At 43.4% G+C, this 20,383-nt stretch overlaps 1 protein-coding gene across 2 annotated transcripts in view; it reads left to right on the top strand.

The window, feature by feature from the left end:
* lrrtm4l1 (leucine rich repeat transmembrane neuronal 4 like 1) overlaps positions 1 to 19,730 on the top strand; it is a 63,950-nt gene extending 44,220 nt beyond the window's left edge. For both annotated transcript variants that reach the window (XR_008753952.1, XM_055874501.1), the window contains exon 3: positions 16,877 to 19,730. Coding sequence is in view for 1 of the 2 variants with exons in the window: in XM_055874501.1 (XP_055730476.1) it covers positions 16,877 to 16,942 (66 nt within the window). In the remaining variant the exon portion in view is untranslated. The remainder of the gene's footprint in view (positions 1 to 16,876) is intronic.
* Positions 19,731 to 20,383: the final 653 nt, after the last annotated feature.

The raw sequence follows: 20,383 nt of genomic DNA, 5'->3' as shown, positions 1-20,383 counted from the left end.
TCACCGTAAGCAAACGGAGGCGGTGAGAAAGGGAACAGCTTGAAAGAAAAGCAAGTGACCTGTTAGACATGGGCATAACCTTGGGAGCAAAAGCTGCATCAGGACGTAGCATCAATTTGGAGTCGCCAGGCCCACACTCCAAATAGGAAGGGTGTACTGATCCCCAACGCTCTTGGCCAACGCCAAAGCCATGAGCAGGCAGTCTTGTAGGAAAGGACACTCTGAATGGTTCATTGGGAGACTCACACAGAGCGTCAAGGACCAAAGCCAGGTCCCAGGTCGGTGCCATGGGCTTAGACACTGATCTGAGCCGATGTACGCCTTTCAGGAACCACACCATCAGAGGATGAGACCACTGGGTAGAGCCGTCAATCCCTACATGACACGACGAGATGACTGTCATATAAACCTTCAATGTGTAAAAAGAAAGGCCCTGCTCAAAAAGCTCTTGCAAGAACATCAAAATGTCCAACAGAGGTCTGAAAAGGAGAAACTCATTTACCCCGAAACCAATCCTGAAACGCGCACCACTTATATGTATACAACCCTCTTGTAATCACGGTCGAGGGTAAACTCCTAGCCGTCAAATTCAATCTTTCAGGGGCCAAACCCACAGATCACTTATCTGCGGTTGGGGTTGACAAACTCCCTTGCGCCTGGGACAATACATCCTGACAACACGGAATCCTCCACGGGTGCCCGCCCAACAGGCGGATGATTTTCGGGAACCAGGGTAGTCTGGGCCAATGGGTGCCACCAGAATCAGACCCTCCTGCCGGACCCTCTCGACGGTGGCCTAAATCAGGTCCACCGGAGGAAACGCATAGAATAGGGTTTGTGGCCACTGATACACAAAATCATCCATTCCCAATGGAGCACCCAGATCCCTCATTGAGAAGAAAAGATGATAATGCGTGTTTTCTTGAAATGCGTAAAGATCTACGTGGCGAAACCGGTCACATATCTGGTCCATATCTGGGCAACCTCTGAGGGGTGCAGTCTACACTCCATAGAGATGGGACCCTTTCTGGAAAGTAGATCTGCACCCATGTTGAGGGATCCGGCAAGAAACGTCACACTGAGCGACAGGAAATGTGTACTGCTCCATACGAGCGGCTAACGGGCCAGGTTTAGGAGATAGAGAGACCCCCCCCCTGCAATTTGATCTACGCCACCACCATCCTGTTGTCTGACCTTACCAACACATGCTGGCCCTCTAACATCGTAAGGAAACCCCTCAGCGCTACCAAAACAGTATCTCTAGGTAATTGTTGTGCATCGCCCATTGCACTGTTGATCAAAACCCTCTTTCCGAATAGCCCACACACAGTTCTCCCCATCCCAGTAAGGATGTGTCTGTTGTGATCAGCCTGCAGGACACTACCCGGCCCATGGGTCTCTCCAAGGAGTCAACGCCCTTAGGCATGACGAGGATACCTTGAGCAACCGCTGGCCGTGATGAGATGCGTCCAGACGCGTAGCAATCACCTAGCGCTGAAATAGACGCATCAACAGAAGTCCCAGAGGCACCACAGCTATCATAGAGACAATCAGACTAATAACTGCAGGCACAAGTGAAAAGGCACAGAGTGCCCCAACGGAAACCGTGCCAGACAGCCGGAATGCAACCTTACTCTGTTGGGACAAAAACGCATGATTCAGAACCGAGAACAGAAGCAGACCCAGAAACTGAATGCGCTGAGCCAGAGTTAAAAAGTTTTATTGTGATTCTCTATGAACCCCAGAGACGGAATATGGGAAACCAGTGTAGCAGTGTGGAGCTCAACAAGTTCCCTTGACTCCGCTACGACTAGCCAATTATCCAATACTCTGATCCCCTGGCATCACACCATTGCCAAAGCCATCGCCACCAACATAAAAAAGGTTGAGGGTGATAGGGAGAGCCGAACGACACCACCAGAAACTCGTTGGTCACATCCTTGAAATTAAACCTCAGAAACTTTCTGTGGGAAAGATATACAACTACAACTACAAAATACGCATCCTTCAGATCTATGGACATGAACCAATCGATGGGACACACCGACTGCAATAGCCAGTGAAGTGTGAGCATTTTGAACTTTGTAAACCTTGAGGTGCTGGTTTAAAATACTCAAGTCCAGGATGGCAATCTCCTCTCTCAAGACAGGTGCTAGGACTTCTAGGACCATTGACTTAATGATGCAATGAAAAGGAGGAGGACACACAGAAACCTACCCCCTTGTCACCGTCCTCATCACCATCCTCATCACTCATGGTGAAACTGCGCATGCCAGCCTCTGGATGGAGCATGCTGACAGTTTCCCATACATTATCTCCTTAAGGGGCAGAGGGAAACCCTGAGGACTGGGACAACTTTTTTTTTGTCATACTACTTTTCATATCCACCGCTCTTGACAATTGTGGGTCAGAATGTGGGGAAGAAACTGTTTATTATGCCCACACCTGGACGATACCGCACTCTCGATACCCCTGAACACGAGGAACCTTGGGTAGAAACAATGTGCTTTCGTGGTATCGTCATTCTGATATCCATCCCACACCAGGTTCAGGGACTTTGGCAACCAGCTCCCATTGACCGAGAAACTTGGGAGTACTGTTGCCACAGTAAACTCTTGGGTAGGAGGGCCCTGAGGACACCCCCCCCTCCCCCAGCCTCCAGCTAGGGTTCGAGGTCTGCTTCTTCTACGGCGCTGCAGAGGAATCTGTTTTCACCCCGCTCTCCTTCAACCCAGCACAGCGTCTGTGCCAGGACGTCCGCCGCTGCCCAGAAGCACGAAGATGGTCAAAAACTGACCTTGAAGTCGCTCCCTGGCCCAAGGCAAACCGCCTCTGCCCTACAAGTTTCGAACTTCTATTTGCTATTTATGGCCTGTAGGCCTCATTGACCTGAGCTCATACAACTCGTTTTTGAAAAAAAAAAAAGGATTATTTTAACTATAACAAATACTCAGATGAAACATATTGTGCTATTTATCACAGACTACTTTGTCTCAAAGTTTAACAAGGACATTTGTTTTGAAACAATTAAATTAAATTAAAATAATAATAGTGGCACAAAATAATATCTGTTGTGTTCCCGGTCAAAACTGACCGGAATTATTTTATTAGTAAAGAAAGGACATAGGCCCAAAACGACACATGACAACTTTACCATATTACAAAATTAATGTCTGAACACATTAAAAAACAACAGTAACAATAACAGTATTACTAACAATATCAAAACATTAAAATGTTCACAATCTGTCAATCAATGGTGGTTACATTTTGTGTGTTCTCATGCACATGTTGGACAATATGTGGTGGTTGTTGCATGTGCCTTGCAAATATATGCACTGCATTTATGGCACATACTGCTCGTTTTGACATCGCTTGGTGCACACAGATTGCACCTCTTCCTTTTGTCTCGTCTGTCTCTGGCGGCCGTAGATCTTTCTTCTGGCCCTTGTATATCTCTCACCAATCCAGCAGAGGATGGTGTTGGAGGAAGGTGTTGGCGCCTTTGAATGAGGGATGCCACCATGGCTTTCCCCAACTGTTCTAGGAATAGTCTCCTTTTGAAGAATTCCCCCTGCTCCCAGCCTGGATTCACTTCAATCCACACCACAAACGCCTTGTAGGCTGACACATCTAGGATGTTGAAGAACATCACCATGGGCCAACGTACGGTCATCCTCTTACAAGAGTATGTGCCAGAAACCTGCAACAATCATAAAATAAAGTAATGAGTACATACAAGTGATGCTTCATGTCTTGCATAGTAACGTGAAAAATTGCATCAAAGCGTTGTTTTAATTTATCACATCTAAAACATATTTACATATTCAAATGAATAGAAATGACTCCATATTGTTCACAAATTCAATGTGCATTTCACCAAACAACAACATTTTTATGGTGCATATAAAACAATCTGGTAATAGGAAAAAAAGTACATGAGACTTGAAAGATAAAGAGTAACAAACCTTATCAAGGTTGTCAGCTCCTCTTCGTTCCTGTTGTAATCCAAGACAGTGTTGGGCTTCTTGTCCTCCCTGGTACTCACAGCAGCAACCTTGTGCAGAGTTGTCATCAGGAGCACATTCTTCATTTTCTTCGGGCAGTAGGACAGAAGAGTGTGTGTATCAGTGAAGTCAAATTTAGAGGGAAAACGATCCCTGTCCTTGGTAGTGAGTAAGACAGGAGCCAACTCAGGATTGTTCCTTCTGACCATCCCCACCATGGTAATATTTTTTGGAGCAGCTCCTGACTAAGAGCATATGAGGTGAAGAAATTGTTATATTGTTATATAATGTTATATTGTGCCCCTGGAGACCTGCAGTCATTTCCAGAACCACCCGCTTCCCCTGGTTCCTTTATGGGAAAACCGTCAGCAGGTTGTTCCAGGCATAACTTGTCCTGGCATCACATGCTGCCCATATCTTTACTCCATATTTAGACGGTTTGCTTGGTATGTACTGTTTGAATGGGCAGCGTCCTCTTAAGTCTGACCAGGAGGCCTCTCCTCTCCTCCAGCGACAACGTTGTTTTGGGTCGGCCTCTGGGATTAGATGCAATGTCCAGGATGGAGGTCCGAACAAAGGATCCGCTTTGGGAAAGTTGTATTCCTGGTTGTAATGCTGGTAAGTTGACATCGCTCTTGTATCCAATAGTTATTCCCGGCTGTATGTAATAATACTTAAGATTTTCTGGGCTAACAATGTATGAAATAATACATTTTTAAAAAACGAATTACTGCGTAGTTTCCTAAGGACACAGATCCATCAAAGGCACATTAACAACCAATGGTTCACTCTCCCCCGTGGAATCCAAAGCATCAGCCCTAGGCTGCCCGGGACTGAGGTAATCTGATTGACACTCTGAAAACCCTCCAGAGCCAACCAGGGATACTACATCATCCCCAGAATCCGTACTCTGAACACTGCCAGAGAAACCGGAATGAGTCTCACTGGGATGACACCACTATCAACTCTGACCACCACTGCTGCTCCCGCCTCAGACAACACCATTCCCAAGGTCGCTTCACCAGAAGACCCTTCGCCAGCAGCCTGACCCCCAATTGAATTTGAGCCAAGCCGGAGACAATTGTCACACAAACTGGTCAGAGCCATAGCTTTCTGAGTGTGATTCCACCCCAGACAAACAGGACAGCACTCGTGTGTATCTTTAAGTTTAATTTTGAAACCGCATGCCCTAGGGCACAGTCGGAGGCTCAAATTTGGCTGGTTAGACATTTTAAACTTACTCTTACCACTGGCCATCTTACTCAAGCAAGGAAGCATTAGCTACACAATCAGAGCATAAAGCAGTTCGCTTTTAGCAAACACAAAAACCAATACCAAGACCCAAAACTCACAACATCTAGGGGGACGAGTACTCTCTCCCCACTAACAGACACCTAAGACAGAGCCCAATCTCATTGTCTTCATGTGCTTGAAAAGTTTGTTAATTGCGTGAAACGTTCTTCCTTCAGGCAAGCTGAAAAGCGAAGAATTTAGGAAATGAATGCGAGCCCCGGTATTATAGCCAGGAAGGCGAGGCTTCCTAGGGCAGGCTTAGCATCCATTGGCCCGTTGGGCATGATTTCAGTTTTCTTCAGGTGAATATGATTGGTTGTTGACTTACACTGAGTGGCCGACTGAAAGTGAATGGCTCTTGTACTGTAGGTGATTGGAGCCAGAAGATCCTTCTCACCGAGAAGTACTCAGAATGCCCATCCCTACCCTCTACTGAAGGGTCAAAGGGGAGATATGGATCGGTATCTAGGCACGTCTGGTCTACAGGACAGTGAGCCTGACCAGTTAACACTGGGAACCACAGTGGACTTTCATCTGACAAACACATACAATTGTTTCCATTTTATTTGCTGAATAGAGTTATGTCACATACCATTTGCCAGTTTCTATAACATGATTTTGCAGTCGAAGTAAAGTCTATTCACATACCAAATTTCCTTTCAGACTATTGTCTGAGTAGTCACATGTTGGCCTCTTGACATATTCAAACTACTCCATGACTCATGAGTGTTCCTTAGTCTGGTTCTTTAATTGTAAGTCCCAAGGCTGCACTGTTGAGACCTTGCACTCTAAACTGTACATCACATGCTTTGACTGTACCATTCCTAAGGTTGCTTAAGTGGAGGCAGTTTCAATGTTAGATCAATTGAATAAACAATGCCCTGTGTCACCTTTGTGTCCCCTCCTCCTGAATAGAGATCACGAAAGACTGTCGAACTTAACAAGATCAAATGCACCAGCAGGCTTCCACACTATCTCCTGCTTGGAAAAGGAAACGGGGGCAATTTATTTTGCCCTTAAAGTTTTTTGAGAACATATTTGCCTCTTTTCTCTTGTCACATTAATTTTAATTCACAAAGACTCTGGCTCTCTTTCTCAGCAAATGTTTGAATTATTAAAGGGTGGTTTTCAGAGGGGAACGGAGACATTTGTCTAGATATGCGTTCACTCGGTGCCAGTGTTAGACTGCAGTCACCGTGACCGTAAGAATATAACACACAATCCTGTGTTCTCTTCTGCCCGGTTGAAAAGAAAAACAGGGGGAACTAAAATGTCTACTTATTTACCTAATTTTTCTTCTTGTATTAGAATGCGGTAATTACAATATGATCCTTCTTTGTGTACATATTAATGATGCCTCTTAAAGAATAATGGTGAGTGGAGATAGCCTTTCTCTTAACTTAACAACTGAATTAAATCTAAAGAAGGCACATTTCTTTGTTAGATATTTGAGGTGGAGAGCTTATCCCTGTTTAGACAGTATTATAAACCATGAATAAATAGATACATATGGGAAACATTTTAACATCATTGTAATATTATTTTAATATCCCGGGTTCGTTGAATTCGAGAGTTTGTTGGATTGTTGATGATGTTTGTGTGAGAGAGAGAGGGATAGAGTGAGATTGTGTTGGAAGGAAGCTGCCGCTCCTAATGTGGTCGTCCATCACTAGCATAAATCATATTCATAAATCACAACACACACACATACGCAGACATCCTTGGTTGGATCTTCTCTACAAGTCATTGCGACACATTTCCTATGAGAGATCCTTGAGCCAACACCATTCCTCAAGCATGGCTTGTGTCTTTTTTCTGCTCTGCATTGCATGTACATACACCATCGTTATCCAGCCCCCCAAAATCTTAATCACTATTCTATAACATACTTAGTCACTGCAGCAGTCCATAGCTACCTCCTATACAGGCAGATGTGTTGGCTGGCTGCCTGCCTGCCTGCCTGCCTTTTGTTAGGCTCCTGGAGATTTGTGCACCCTGTCACGTTGAAGTTTGCATTGCAGTTTGAGTCATGATACGTGTCCCCGGGCAAAATATTACTGTTGCTGTCAAGATTTATATATTCATGCATTCATGCTTTCAGCACTACCGTTAATATGTGCTTTTATTATTTTCTTCTTAAGGATGGGGGCAAATTGTATACTTTCAAAATAAGATAATAAGTATACAGTCTATGTTCAGAGAGAGAAACTCTTCTCATGTTATAGCATTGTCCTGTAATAGCACAGTTTCCTGGTAGGTAGAGACCTCCGTGAGAATGACCCTGATCACATGTGTTCCAGTAGACATCAAACTTGCCTACAGTATACTTCCAGATGATTGCTACTCCACCTAGCTTTGTTTTTAGATCTATCTACCCCCTCACTTTCATGACAAGATTCGTTCATTTCTGGTAGTGTTGTACAATACATTAGTCAATGTATGACAATTTGAAAAGCAATAACTGAAATGTAAATGTATAGTTCTACTCTACGTGTTCTGGTAGATTGAGATTTTTGTTAAGATTTTTCCCCCAAAATGCAAGCAGATTGCAGTCAAATTACTGAGTGTGCAGGCCTACGTCTCCCTGCAGGCTTCATGACAGATGACAAGCAATTGGTTTTAGCCCCTCTGCTTTCGCCTTGTGTTGATCACACTGTTTATCTGGAAGTTAGTAATCAGCTAACATAAAACATTGCAGCCAGAACAATGTTCCCCGTCATACACAACACGTCTTCATGAATGTCACAAACATTCTGTGAAATGTTTACTAAGGATGATACAGCAGGATATTTACTGTGTTTATGTGGCTGGGAACTAACTTGTCTAGTTATTGGCATGTGAAGACATACAAAGTCAACACAGTTATGTCAAAATCCTTTATATATTTGATATTTACAAAATGCTAATTTGAAAGGTGTAAACACAGAGAGTTAAAAAAATATCAATATTTCATATTACAATATTTCATGAGGTTTGTAATAGCTCCAACGTCAGAGTTGTACTGTATATTAATATATCACCAGTAAGATGCAACATTAACAATGTGCCTACGCTCTAGACACAGACAGACAGACAGACAGACAGACAGACAGACAGACAGACAGACAGACAGACAGACAGACAGACAGACGAGGGAGGGGAGAGAGATTTGATTTGAGAGAGAACCTCAGCTTTGCTCTCATTTCATCTCTCTCTCTTTTGTCCTTTTCCGGTGAGAAGACTAGAGCTGCTACACGTCCATCATTATCTCATTTGTTGGCGGGTGTGAATCACACAGTCCCCAGTGTGCTTCTTCACTTTCACCTCCTCCCCAGTCCTAGCCGACCTTGTTAATCACATGCCCTACAAAGACCTTGCGTGGGCCGTGTTCCTCCACAGCCACACTAACCCGCTCCACGGTGCATGCACAGGTCACTGAAGCATAATTTAGCTCAAGAAAAAGACAGAGAATTCCAGTGATTTCCCTTTTTTTCGAACACCGGAGCATCTCTAATTGCATCTGCTTGCTGCTTCTTCCCATAATGGCGTATAGGAGGGGAGTGAAAGCTTCTATAAAAGAAATACAATAAATTGGTGGGGAGACTTTTGGGCTAATTGGAGCCCTGAGTGGATGGTGAGAGAGGAGAATGTGCTCCCAGAGAGAGCGGCTGGCATATGTCTGTGTTAGCTCCCGCTCCCCTGACAAAGAGCAAACTAATTACCTCATGTTTATATCATCCTAATTAATGCACACTATAACAGGCTAATTACAAGCACATCGCAAACTGACGGAGAGGAGGAAAGAGGGGTCAGACGTCCTCTCTCCGTTTTTTCCAGAAAAGGAGAGAAGAATCTCTGTACAGTACTTTGTTTGAGATGTCAGTATAGGTGTTCACATTTTGCACATTTTGGAGTGAGGAATCTCTAGACCAGGGATCAGCAAAATAATTTTAGTTTTTACTCAAAAAATTAAAATTATTATTTACTCTTTGGAAAAGTAGGGATAGAGTGAAACAATAGAGAGATTTATGTGCAACTCAATACAGTGCCTGTGTTCAATTCTTGTCTGCTAAGCAAGTGCAGGTAGTATCCAGGGGTCTTACATTACCTGAGCCTGTGTGCATTCTCTAGTAGAAAGGGTATTTTAAATTTTTGCTTCAATGTATTCATTTGTTATAGTGTCCGGAGGTAAAGGTTTTCTCTGTGAATGACTGTAGTAAAGGTGTGTGTGTGTGTGTGTGTGTGTGTGTGTGTGTGTGTGTGTGTGTGTGTGTGTGTGTGTGTGTGTGTGTGTGTGTGTGTGTGTGTGTGTGTGTGTGTGTGTGTGTGTGTGTGTGTGTGTCTGGCTGTGTTAAAGTTGCACTTGCATGAAGCTCGAAGATGAACTCAGTGTCCAATTAGCTCCCCCAACTGAGAGACTCCGAAGCCCCATTTATACCTGGTTCTAACACGCGTCGGTTGTTCTGCTCTTATCCACATTCTGGTTGTGCCCACATTTTTCGATGTGTAGACAATCAAAAGACGCATTGTGATCTGATTGTGATTATATCTTTCTGACCACCTTCGGAGGTACTCAAAGACACATTTTGTACGGATGTCCTTGAAGTGTAACTTCTAAAATTATCAGCCGAAATTGTTGCAACCCCTATTACTAGCCTGTTTAATCTCTCTTTTGTATCGTCTGAGATTCCCAAAGATTGGAAAGCTGCCGCGGTCATCCCCCTCTTCAAAGGGAGAGACACTCTAGACCCAAACTGCTGCAGACCTATATCTATCCTACCCTGCCTTTCTAAGATCTTCGAAAGCCAAGTTAACAAACAGATCACCGACCATTTCGAATCCCACCGTACCTTCTCCACTATGCAGTCTGGTTTCTGAGCTGGTCATGGGTGCACCTCAGCCACGCTCAAGGTCCTGAACGATATCATAACCGCCATCGGTTATGGTTAAGAGAAAATACTGTGCAGCTGTATTCATCGACCTAGCCAAGGCTTTCGACTCTGTCAATCACCACATTCTTATCGACAGACTCAACAGCCTTGGTTTCTCAAATGACTGCCTCGCCTGGTTCACCAACTACTTCTCTGACAGAGTTCAGTGTGTCAAATCGGAGGGCCTGTTGTCTGGACCCCTGGCAGTCTCTATGAGGGTGCCACAGGGTTCAGTTCTCGGGCTGACTCTTTTCTCTGTATACATCAATAATGTCGCTCTTGCTGCTGGTGATTCTCTGATCCACCTCTACGCAGAGGACACTGTTCTGTATACTTCTGGCCCTTCTTTGGACACTGTGTTAACTAACCTCCAGACAAGCTTTATTGCCATACAACTCTCCTTCTGTGGCCTCCAACTGCTCTTAAATACAAGTAAAACTAAATGCATGCTCTTCAACCGATCGCTGCCCGCACCTACCCGCCCGTCCAGCATCACTACTCTGGACGGTTCTGACTTAGAATATGTGGACAACTACAGATACATAGGTGTCTGGTTAGACTGTAGACTCTCCTTCCAGACTCACATTAAGCATCTCCAATCCAAAGTTAAATCTAGTATCAGCTTCCTATTTCGCAACAAAGCATCCTTCACTCATGCTGCCAAACATACCCTCGTAAAATTGACTATCCTGCTGATCCTTGACTTCGGCGATGTCATTTTCAAAATAGCCTCTAACACTCTACTCAGCAAATTGCATGCAGTCTATCACAGTGCCATCCGTTTTGTCACCAAAGCCCCATATACTACCCACCGCTGCGACCTGTATGCTCTCGTTGGCTGGCCCTCGCTTCACATTCGTCGCCAAACCCACTGGCTCCAGGTCATCTATAAGTCTTTGCTCACTGGTCACCATAGCTGCACCCACCCGTAGCACGCGCTCCAGCAGGTATATTTCACTGGTCACCCCCAAAGTCATTTGGCAGCCTTTCCTTCCAGTTCTCTGCTGCTACTGACTGGAACGAATTGCAAAAATCATTGAAGCTGCAGACCCATATCTCCCTCACTAACTTTAAGCACCAGCTGTCAGTGCAGCTCACAGATCACTGCACCTGTACATAGCCCATCTGTAAATATCCCATCCAACTACCTCATCCCCATTTATTTATTTATTTTTGCTCCTTTGCACCCCAGTATCTCTACTTGCACATTCATCTTTTCCACATCTATCACTCCACTGTTTAATTGCTAAATTGTTATTATTTCGCCACTACGGCCTATTTATTGCCTATCTTATCTCATTTGCACACACTGTATATAGACTTTCTCTATTGTGTTATTGACTGTATGTTTTTTTTATTCCATGTGTAACTCTGTGTTGTTTGTGTCGCACTGCTTTGCTTTATCTTGGCCAGGTCGCAGTTGTAATTGAGAACTTCTTCTCAACTAGCCTACCTGGTTAAATAAAGGTGAAATATACACTGCTCAAAAAAATAAAGGGAACACTTAAACAACACAATGTAACTCCAAGTCAATCACACTTCTGTGAAATCAAACTGTCCACTTAGGAAGCAACACTGATTGACAATAAATTTCACATGCTGTTGTGCAAATGGAAAAGACAAAAGGTGGAAATTATAGGCAATTAGCAAGACACCCCCAATAAAGGAGTGGTTCTGCAGGTGGTGACCACAGACCACTTCTCAGTTCCTATGCTTCCTGGCTGATGTTTCGGTCACTTTTGAATGCTGGCGGTGCTTTCACTCTAGTGGTAGCATGAGACGGAGTCTACAACCCACACAAGTGGCTCAGGGGCAGCAGTGTAGCCTAGTGGTTAGAGTGTTGGGCTAGTAACCGAAAGGTTGCAAGTTCGAATCCCCAAGCTGACAAGGTAGAAATCTGTCGTTCTGCCCCTGAACAAGGCAGTTAACCCACTGTTCCTAGGCCGTCATTGAAAATAAGAATTTGTTCTTAACTGACTTGCCTAGTTAAATAAAGGTTAAAAAAAAAAAAAAAAAAGTAGTGCAGCTCATTCAGGATGGCACATCAATGCGAGCTGTGGCAAGAAGGTTTGCTGTGTCTGTCAGCGTAGTGTCCAGAGCATGGAGGCGCTACCAGGAGACTGGCCAGTACATCAGGAGACGTGGAGGAGGCCGTAGGAGGGCAACAACCCAGCAGCAGGACCGCTACCTCCGCCTTTGTGCAAGGAGGAGCACTGCCAGAGCCCTGCAAAATGACAAATGTGCATGTGTCTGCTCAAACGGTCAGAAACAGACTCCATGAGGGTGGTATGAGGGCCCGACGTCTACAGGTGGGGGTTGTGCTTACAGCCCAACACCGTGCAGGACGTTTGGCATTTGGCAGAGAACACCAAGATTGGCAAATTCGCCACTGGCGCCCTGTGCTCTTCACAGATGAAAGCAGGTTCACACTGAGCACATGTGACAGACGTGACAGAGTCTGGAGACGCAGTGGAGAATGTTCTGCTGCCTGCAACATCCTCCAGCATGACCGGTTTGGCGGTGGGTCAGCCATGGTGTGGGCTGGCATTTCTTTGGGGGGGCCGCACAGCCCTCCATGTGCTCGCCAGAGGTAGCCTGACTGCCATTAGGTACCGAGATGAGATCCTCAGACCCCTTGTGAGACCATATGCTGGTGCTGTTGGCCCTGGGTTCCTCCTAATGCAAGACAATTCTAGACCTCATGTGGCTGGAGTGTGTCAGCAGTTCCTGCAAGAGGAAGGCATTGATGCTATGGACTGGCCCGCCCGTTCCCCAGACCTGAATCCAATTGAGCACATCTGGGACATCATGTCTCGCTCCATCCACCAACGCCACGTTGCACCACAGACTGTCCAGGAGTTGGCTTTAGTCCAGGTCTGGGAGGAGATCCCTCAGGAGACCACCCGCCACCTCATCAGGAGCATGCCCAGGCGTTGTAGGGAGGTCATACAGGCACGTGGAGGCCACACACACTACTGAGCCTCATTTTGACTTGTTTTAAGGACATTACATCAAAGTTGGATCAGCCTGTAGTGTGGTTTTCCACTTTAACTTTGAGTGTGACTCCAAATCCAGACCTCCATGGGTTGATAAATTTGATTTCCATTGATCATTTTTGTGTGATTGTTTGTCAGCACATTCAACTATGTAAAGAAAAAACTATTTAATAAGAATATTTCATTCATTCAGATCTAGGATGTGTTATTTTAGTGTTCCTTTTATTTTTTTGAGCGGTGTATATATTTTTTAAGTAATCAAATCCAGACAACGAAAGCATATACATTTGGCAACAAAAAAATAACACCAGCCAGTTGAATTAAGATCATGGTCTTCATTAGAAACCAGTGTCTATACTGGCACTGTGTTCGGAATCCACAGTCCAATACCACGTACAGCTAAAATTGGCAGATAGAAATAAAGATATTTATGAAAAAATATTGTTCTGGATGAGAGAGAACTGGTTCTCCTATTCCCACATCCAATCCCAGCGCAAAATCAAACATTTGAAAACATTGTACAGAAAGACCAAGGACTGTAATATCAGAATTTCAACTGAACTACAAATGTATTGGGGATGCATGGGACAGACTATGATGGAGTCACAGCATAAGGGTGCAATGCATGACGTGTATGGCTAGGTGTAGTATGTAGGCCTAATTTTCCACCTGTAGATATAGCCAGAATTAACAGTGGGTGGGAGGTGAATAGTATAATTCTGTTACTGTATCAGATATGAAAATAATACAGTGCTATTATAATGCAATCCTTTTCAATTTGATTATATTCTGTTGCATTTTCCAACTATTAAAACAGTGCAGAAGATGTCCAAACTGATGCGTAAAGCCGCATAGCTTTCTGTAAGCATAAGTGGAGGCTACTGTCAAATATAATGTAGGCTACAACATGAAGGACTCTTAAGACTACTTAAGGCCATAGTATTTGCTAAACATGTGACCTCCTTTGCACTTCATACCAATTGTCTCTTTTATCCATGCATTTTAATAATTTGACCACGCGTCTTGCTATAGGGTAATGTGGTCACTGTGGACAGTGGTCACCAAACTGTCAAGATCACTTTCGCAGTCAAAAGGCAAGCCGAGATGTACAGCTCAGATGTTGTTTTTTACATGAACCTAATAAAAACAGTTATGTAGGGTTGAGGTTTATGCAGTAGGCCTAATACATTTATGGCATTTATGCCTGGCCTGCAAACATTGTTCTTCTCAGACTATATTACATTTCAAAACGCGAGCTTTGATAACAAAATAGATCAGTTGTTGTAGCACTTGCGAGGCACAGCGGAGCATAAATCAAAATGCTTTTTTATTTTACTGGACTGATGGTAACTGAATCTGATGGTCATGGTGCTTTCAAGACAACTGGGAAATCGGGGGGAAAAAACGAGATCAAATCATGACGTCAGTGATCTTCAGGTCGGAAAGTCATAGCTCTTGCCGCGTTCAAAACAACCGGGAACTTGGAAAAATACAAGGTAAAATCATGACGTAAGTCGGAGCTCAAGAAAGAGGCCTGACTCCCGAGTTGGAATTCCAAGTTGGATGACCGTTCAAATAGATTTTCCCAGTCGGAGCTTGTTTTTTTCAGAGTTCCCAGTTGTTTTGAACACATTGAGGTTGGAAGTCTGAGATTTATGAGTTCTGAGCTCCCAGTTGTGTTGAACACGGCATCGATCTAAACAGATACCCGAGTGTCCGACTTAGAATTCCGAGTTGGATGACGGTAAAAATAGAAAAATCCCATTCGCATTTGTAGCCTACTCTGTAACTTAACCCGTTTCTGTTTTAGGACCTAAGTGTCCTCTTTATGTATACTGTGCATTAATTGTACTTTGTACACACATCCAGATACTCAGCTCATTTGTTTGGTGTCTTTTTTAGCGATCAGAGTTTCACTGAACGCTCATTGTCAGACTCATTGTCTCTCAAATACATGGTTACATTTGTTGTTTAGCTAGCTAGCATTTTTTTGCCATATTAGCATTGACATGAAATCAGTCAAAACACCTCAAAACAAGACATGGTATCAATAACAAGATACAATGATAATGAGCCACCTACCATTCCCCACATGGCAGCTTCTTGTCATTGTTGCTAGCTATCTGACTGTTCAGAATCATGACAACGTGTGGTTTGGGGCAACATTGATGCACACACATCATTTTCGTGACATTATCAGCCCACCCGTCTATAGGGACTGTAGCCTATTAAGCCCATTCTTAAAATGTTGGATAAAAAAAGTAGGCTGAAATTATGAGAGTATAAAACTATTGACTATAAAAGTGTGGTGTTTTTTATCGATTTATACAGCTTCCCACTGGCACAGACATAAATTCAATGTCTATTCCACATTGGTTCAACGTAATTTCATTGAAATGGCGTGGAAACATTGTTGATTCAACCAGCGTGTGCCCAGTGGTTGTGTCATATATAAGGCATGTTAGAATCATTTGCATAGAGGGAATCTGGTCACAAATATGGACAATGTGAGCAGATAAGAGACATATTTTATTTACATGTGTAGACGCAACAATTTCAATCAGATAATGTTTAGAGAGAGATGAGTGAGTTGTGTCTGCATGTTTGATAGCAGGCTGAATCCAAATTATTCTCAGGGCATCCTACTGTATATGTAGCTGTACAGTACGTCAGAGGAAGAGGGCATCTGTCTCTGACACATACTTATCTAAGCTGTGGCAGCAGAAAGCCTCACATTTATAATTCCCGGCGGATTCTGAGAACTCCAGAAATAGCTTAGGATGGCAAAATCTACGTTATTAAGATTGGATTTACCTAGAGCCAAGCCCCAAAATAGGCTTTTTAAAAGGTTAATGCAAAGAGGCAACCTTGGTAAGGCAGAGACTGAGTCTCCGCCTGTCGTTATTCGGGTTTAAGATTCATTCACAGCTTGTGACTCTGGAGTTGAAGTGTGAAGATTCTAACAAGCTGGAGTGGAGCTTGGGGACTTTCATTGGCATTCAAACCATTCCAAGAACAAAAACGTTTTTTACCAGGTTAATGGACTTTTAACCCAAGTGCTGTGGAGGAGCAACATCGGTTAATGCATTCCCATATCTGCAGAGAGGAAAACTGCTAGCCCCGATTTGTCATGTAATTACTGAGGTCTTTCAAAGGGGGAAGCATAATGTAGCCTAATAGGTCTGCACCACAGAGATTTTTTAGATTAAGGCCTTTGTCCAACTAGAGGGTAATTGAGATAACGATCGTTGCGCACAATACACATTACCATTAGTATTCAGACAGGATGTTTTAATTTGTTTAAGATAAAGTGTTAATGTAAGCAAGGTCAATTGAACACAATGGAACAATTTGATTTAATTGGCAAAACTCTAATTAACACTTTTGAAAATGAACATGGATGACGAGTCAGTATTTTAATTTTGTGGAGTCTCTTCGCTCTGTCTCTGTCATTAGGCGAAGCCACTCCATTTCAAACTTCTAAACCGTCAAAGCGGTGGCATTTCATTGTCTGCTTAATTGCTTACCCTAATTTGCTTTGCTTGCATTGTCATGGCTCCATTGTGCCATGATCAGATTAACCAGGAACTGTAATTACTTTGTTGTAACCACCACCAATGTACCACACTCACCGCTTGTTTTAACTTTGTCATCTTTATTTTCCCCTCAGAATGAATACACGTGTCCCCGACCATTACCTGGAGCTTGGCTTGGAGACGTACCCACCATTCACTAGAAGATGAATGTTTAACCAGCCCATTGCTAACTTGCAGAGGAATCAGGCCCTACAACACTACAGCTTCTCCATTACTGTCTGTTCTGATCCTACAGTGGCACTCTCTAAACGTCTACAAACACACTTCAAAGTATACCTCCACGAGCCCATTCACAATCTAATGTAGGAGCAAGAATGACTTTCATGATTTCTATCACGCTGAATATTTATGTTTTCTTTTCTTTTACAAGGTCTCTATACTCTTTCTGACTGGTTCTCAGCTGCCCTAGGACAGTGTTCATCCAGCTATGACCTAGGTTGCTGTTAACGCACCGGCCACTTTAACCCTTTGATTAGCCAATTGTGCTAGTCCAGATTGAGGGGGGTTGAAACACTTCGCGTCTGCAGCACCTCTCTGACCGTTGCCATAGAAACGTGGGACTTGGCGTGTGACACAATGGGAAGTGGAACCCTGTCACTCTGCTGGAGGCTGGCGACGTGGAAATGGGCTGTGGAACTTAAGGAACATCACATCTAATGAAGGTGACAAGTGGACAGGGCTGTGACCGCCCAGACATTTCACAGTGAAGTTTCAGCCCAGCCATTTCCATGATTTTTCTTTGCTGTTGAACAACCCATTATTTGCAGCTGTGGTTTCAAAAAATATTCATAATTTCTATTCCGTCAAGATGGCTTTAAAATAAGCTATCTTCTGATTTGCGGCTCAGAAGTATTTATGATTATTTTGTTTGCTTTACAAGTTTACAGTGTGCACCTGTCTGTTGAGTAATATTTGAGTTAAGCTGTCATTGTTCATCTAGTCCCCTGGGGAGCTGGAGGGAGTTTTCTAAAACATCTGACGATCTACTCTGGAGAACAACTGATCCTCTTGCCAATCACACCTGGTGGAGGACTCAATCTATTCCCAGACACACAGACAACTCTAATTACACACCTTGGCCCATAATCAGGACAGGAAATAAAATAAAAAGTCAAACTGAGTCTCAAACTTCTGAACTGTAGTATATGTCTATTTCAAGAACAAAAAATGTACCGTCTCTCTCCGACAACAAAAGCCTTTAGGGGTGGGTGTTTTGTGTGTCTGGGCTCTATTCAGTCAGCGTGATTTAAATTTAAAGGCAATTTTCCCACGTTAGTGTAGAGTTCATTCACGGTAAACGCTGCATATGTCGGCTCAATCGTAAATTACCTTTACATTTTCATTGTGCAATCTGTAACGCTTCAGCAATACAGAATGAATCCAGCCCTCTGTCTCGTGGGGACTGGGGAGGACTCTATCTGTGGTTGTTCTGTCACATTAAGAGAGGACCAGAGGATTTCACAAGGAAACCATTTCAAAGCAGAGTTCCCTCTGGGATAATACTCACTGATATGAGACTATTGCCATAGGGTCAGAGCACTAGAGGGATGGATGTTCTATATCCAATCAGCTCTTTTGTTTGTGTGTGTGCGTGCGTGTGTTCATTCATCGGAATGATGAACGTTCCAGAGAGGATTCCTCTGTAATCTTTGAAAATGGACGAAGCCTCAACTCTCTCCTGTTCTTATAGTACTACAGTGCTCTTCTGCCAAATCAACGTGCGTGTCTGTGTGGGTGGGTGTATGTGTGTGTATCTCTAGTGTGTCTTCATGCATGAGTTTGTTTGCATTTCTTGATAGTGTGTTTGAGCAAGATACAGTATTATGTGCGTGTGCCACAAATACAGTTCATGCCACTTCTAACAACTTATGAGTAACGCTGAATACATGTGACAACGTCAAAATCTCCTTAAAAGGATATGTCAAATCCCATTTAACACTAGAACCGCTGAGCTTCTCAGCATACAAGTACACTCTTAAAAGAAAAGGTGCTATCTAGAATCTAAAACGGTTGTTCGACTGTCCCCATAGGAGAACCCTTTGAAGAACCCTTTTGGGTTCCATGTAAAATCATTTCCACATGGAACTCAAAAGAGTTCTACCAGGACAAAAAGGGTTTTCCTAAGGGGACCGCTGAAGAAGCCTTTTGGAACCCTTTTTTTAAGTGTACCCGCTAGAGAACGGTGACCCATTGAGATTCATCTACTGTGTTGTTATCAACCTCAATACCTGTAAATACCAACATAAAAACTACTTCAACATGTATTTGAAATACATTTTATCAATTAGATTAGTAGTAAGTAATAGAATCCATTATCAGATTATTTTTTACAAAGGACAGTTAAAACATTCTGACAGCTGAGCAATGTAAAATACAAATATTAAGGGAAAGTCAGCGATGAAGCAGGATGTTGCTTTATTTTAATTACAAAATCAAACGGCAGTGGGCGTTGCCCTTTGGCAGTTCTAGTGTTCAAAGGATGTATTACATTTGAGTGTGTGTGCTTGTGTGTACAGAGAGATTGCGAGGGATGGGGGAGTCATTAGTTTCACCTGTTTTGTTCTTCGTATGTGTTCAAAATGGGGTTGAGCTTGGAGGTGTTTTCCTCGTCAAAAGAGTATAAATGGATTTATACACTGAAAAGATAACTATTTTGTACTGTATATTTCTGCTTTCTCCCCCAGAACATTTTATAATTAACTGTACTATTTGTTCACTGAAAACTGTTCTGTTTTATAATGAAAATGATGTCTGAGTCAATGGTGAGCAATATAAATTGATAAAATGGAAATGTCATTGATCCTTTTTTTCTACCATACTGTAATGGAAACCATATACATTTGTTACGGAGTTGTTCTCCAGCATATGGATTTTCAGGGTGTACATTAAATAATAAAACTGAAGGAAACGTGAGCATGAGCACACCAACTAGAGAAAGTGTGAGTAGTCTTTGGATGAGCTTGTTAGTAGCCTGTGTGTCTGTGTGCATCTGCCTGTGTATGTCCATACGCAGTTATTAAAGATGTATGAAGTTGTACGATGAACTCGACGCACCTGCTAACTACCAAAAGACCAAGACATCAGCACTCTTCACAAGACATGAGTGTTACTGAGAGTACAAATGACTTGACTGCCGCACAGCATGCTTATTTGTAAGTTTGGTCTGTGTTTATGCTTGATAGAGTCCATTCTATTCCACACACATCTCTCCTGTCACATCACCATTAGCTTAATTAATTTTGGAGCATTGACTTCTGTTCGACCGTATACTGTGACACACCATGGGCACCGCTCCGCTGCACCAACCGCTTTACGCTCCATGTACCATAGCATAGCTTTTCTCAAGAGGGGGCCAAGTTTGTGAATTTGCTCCCGCGTTTAGCTGCTCTTGAAACGTGTGTCAAGCTGTCAACTCAGAGGTCCAGATGGCAAATCTGCCTGGTGTTCCCTGTGGCATTTCTTCCTCCACTCTCACTCTCTCTCTCTCTCTCTCTCTCCCTCTCTCCCTCTCCCTTGCTCTGCGGTGATAGTGACACAGACAGAGCGCTGTGTCGGAGAGACCACGCCAATTGAATAATGCA

Source organism: Salvelinus fontinalis, chromosome 21, assembly GCF_029448725.1.
Source record: "Salvelinus fontinalis isolate EN_2023a chromosome 21, ASM2944872v1, whole genome shotgun sequence".
NCBI classification, from domain to species: Eukaryota; Metazoa; Chordata; class Actinopteri; order Salmoniformes; family Salmonidae; genus Salvelinus; species Salvelinus fontinalis.
The sequence above is the reverse complement of the archived record's forward strand: the minus strand, read 5'-3'. Positions and strand labels throughout refer to the sequence as shown.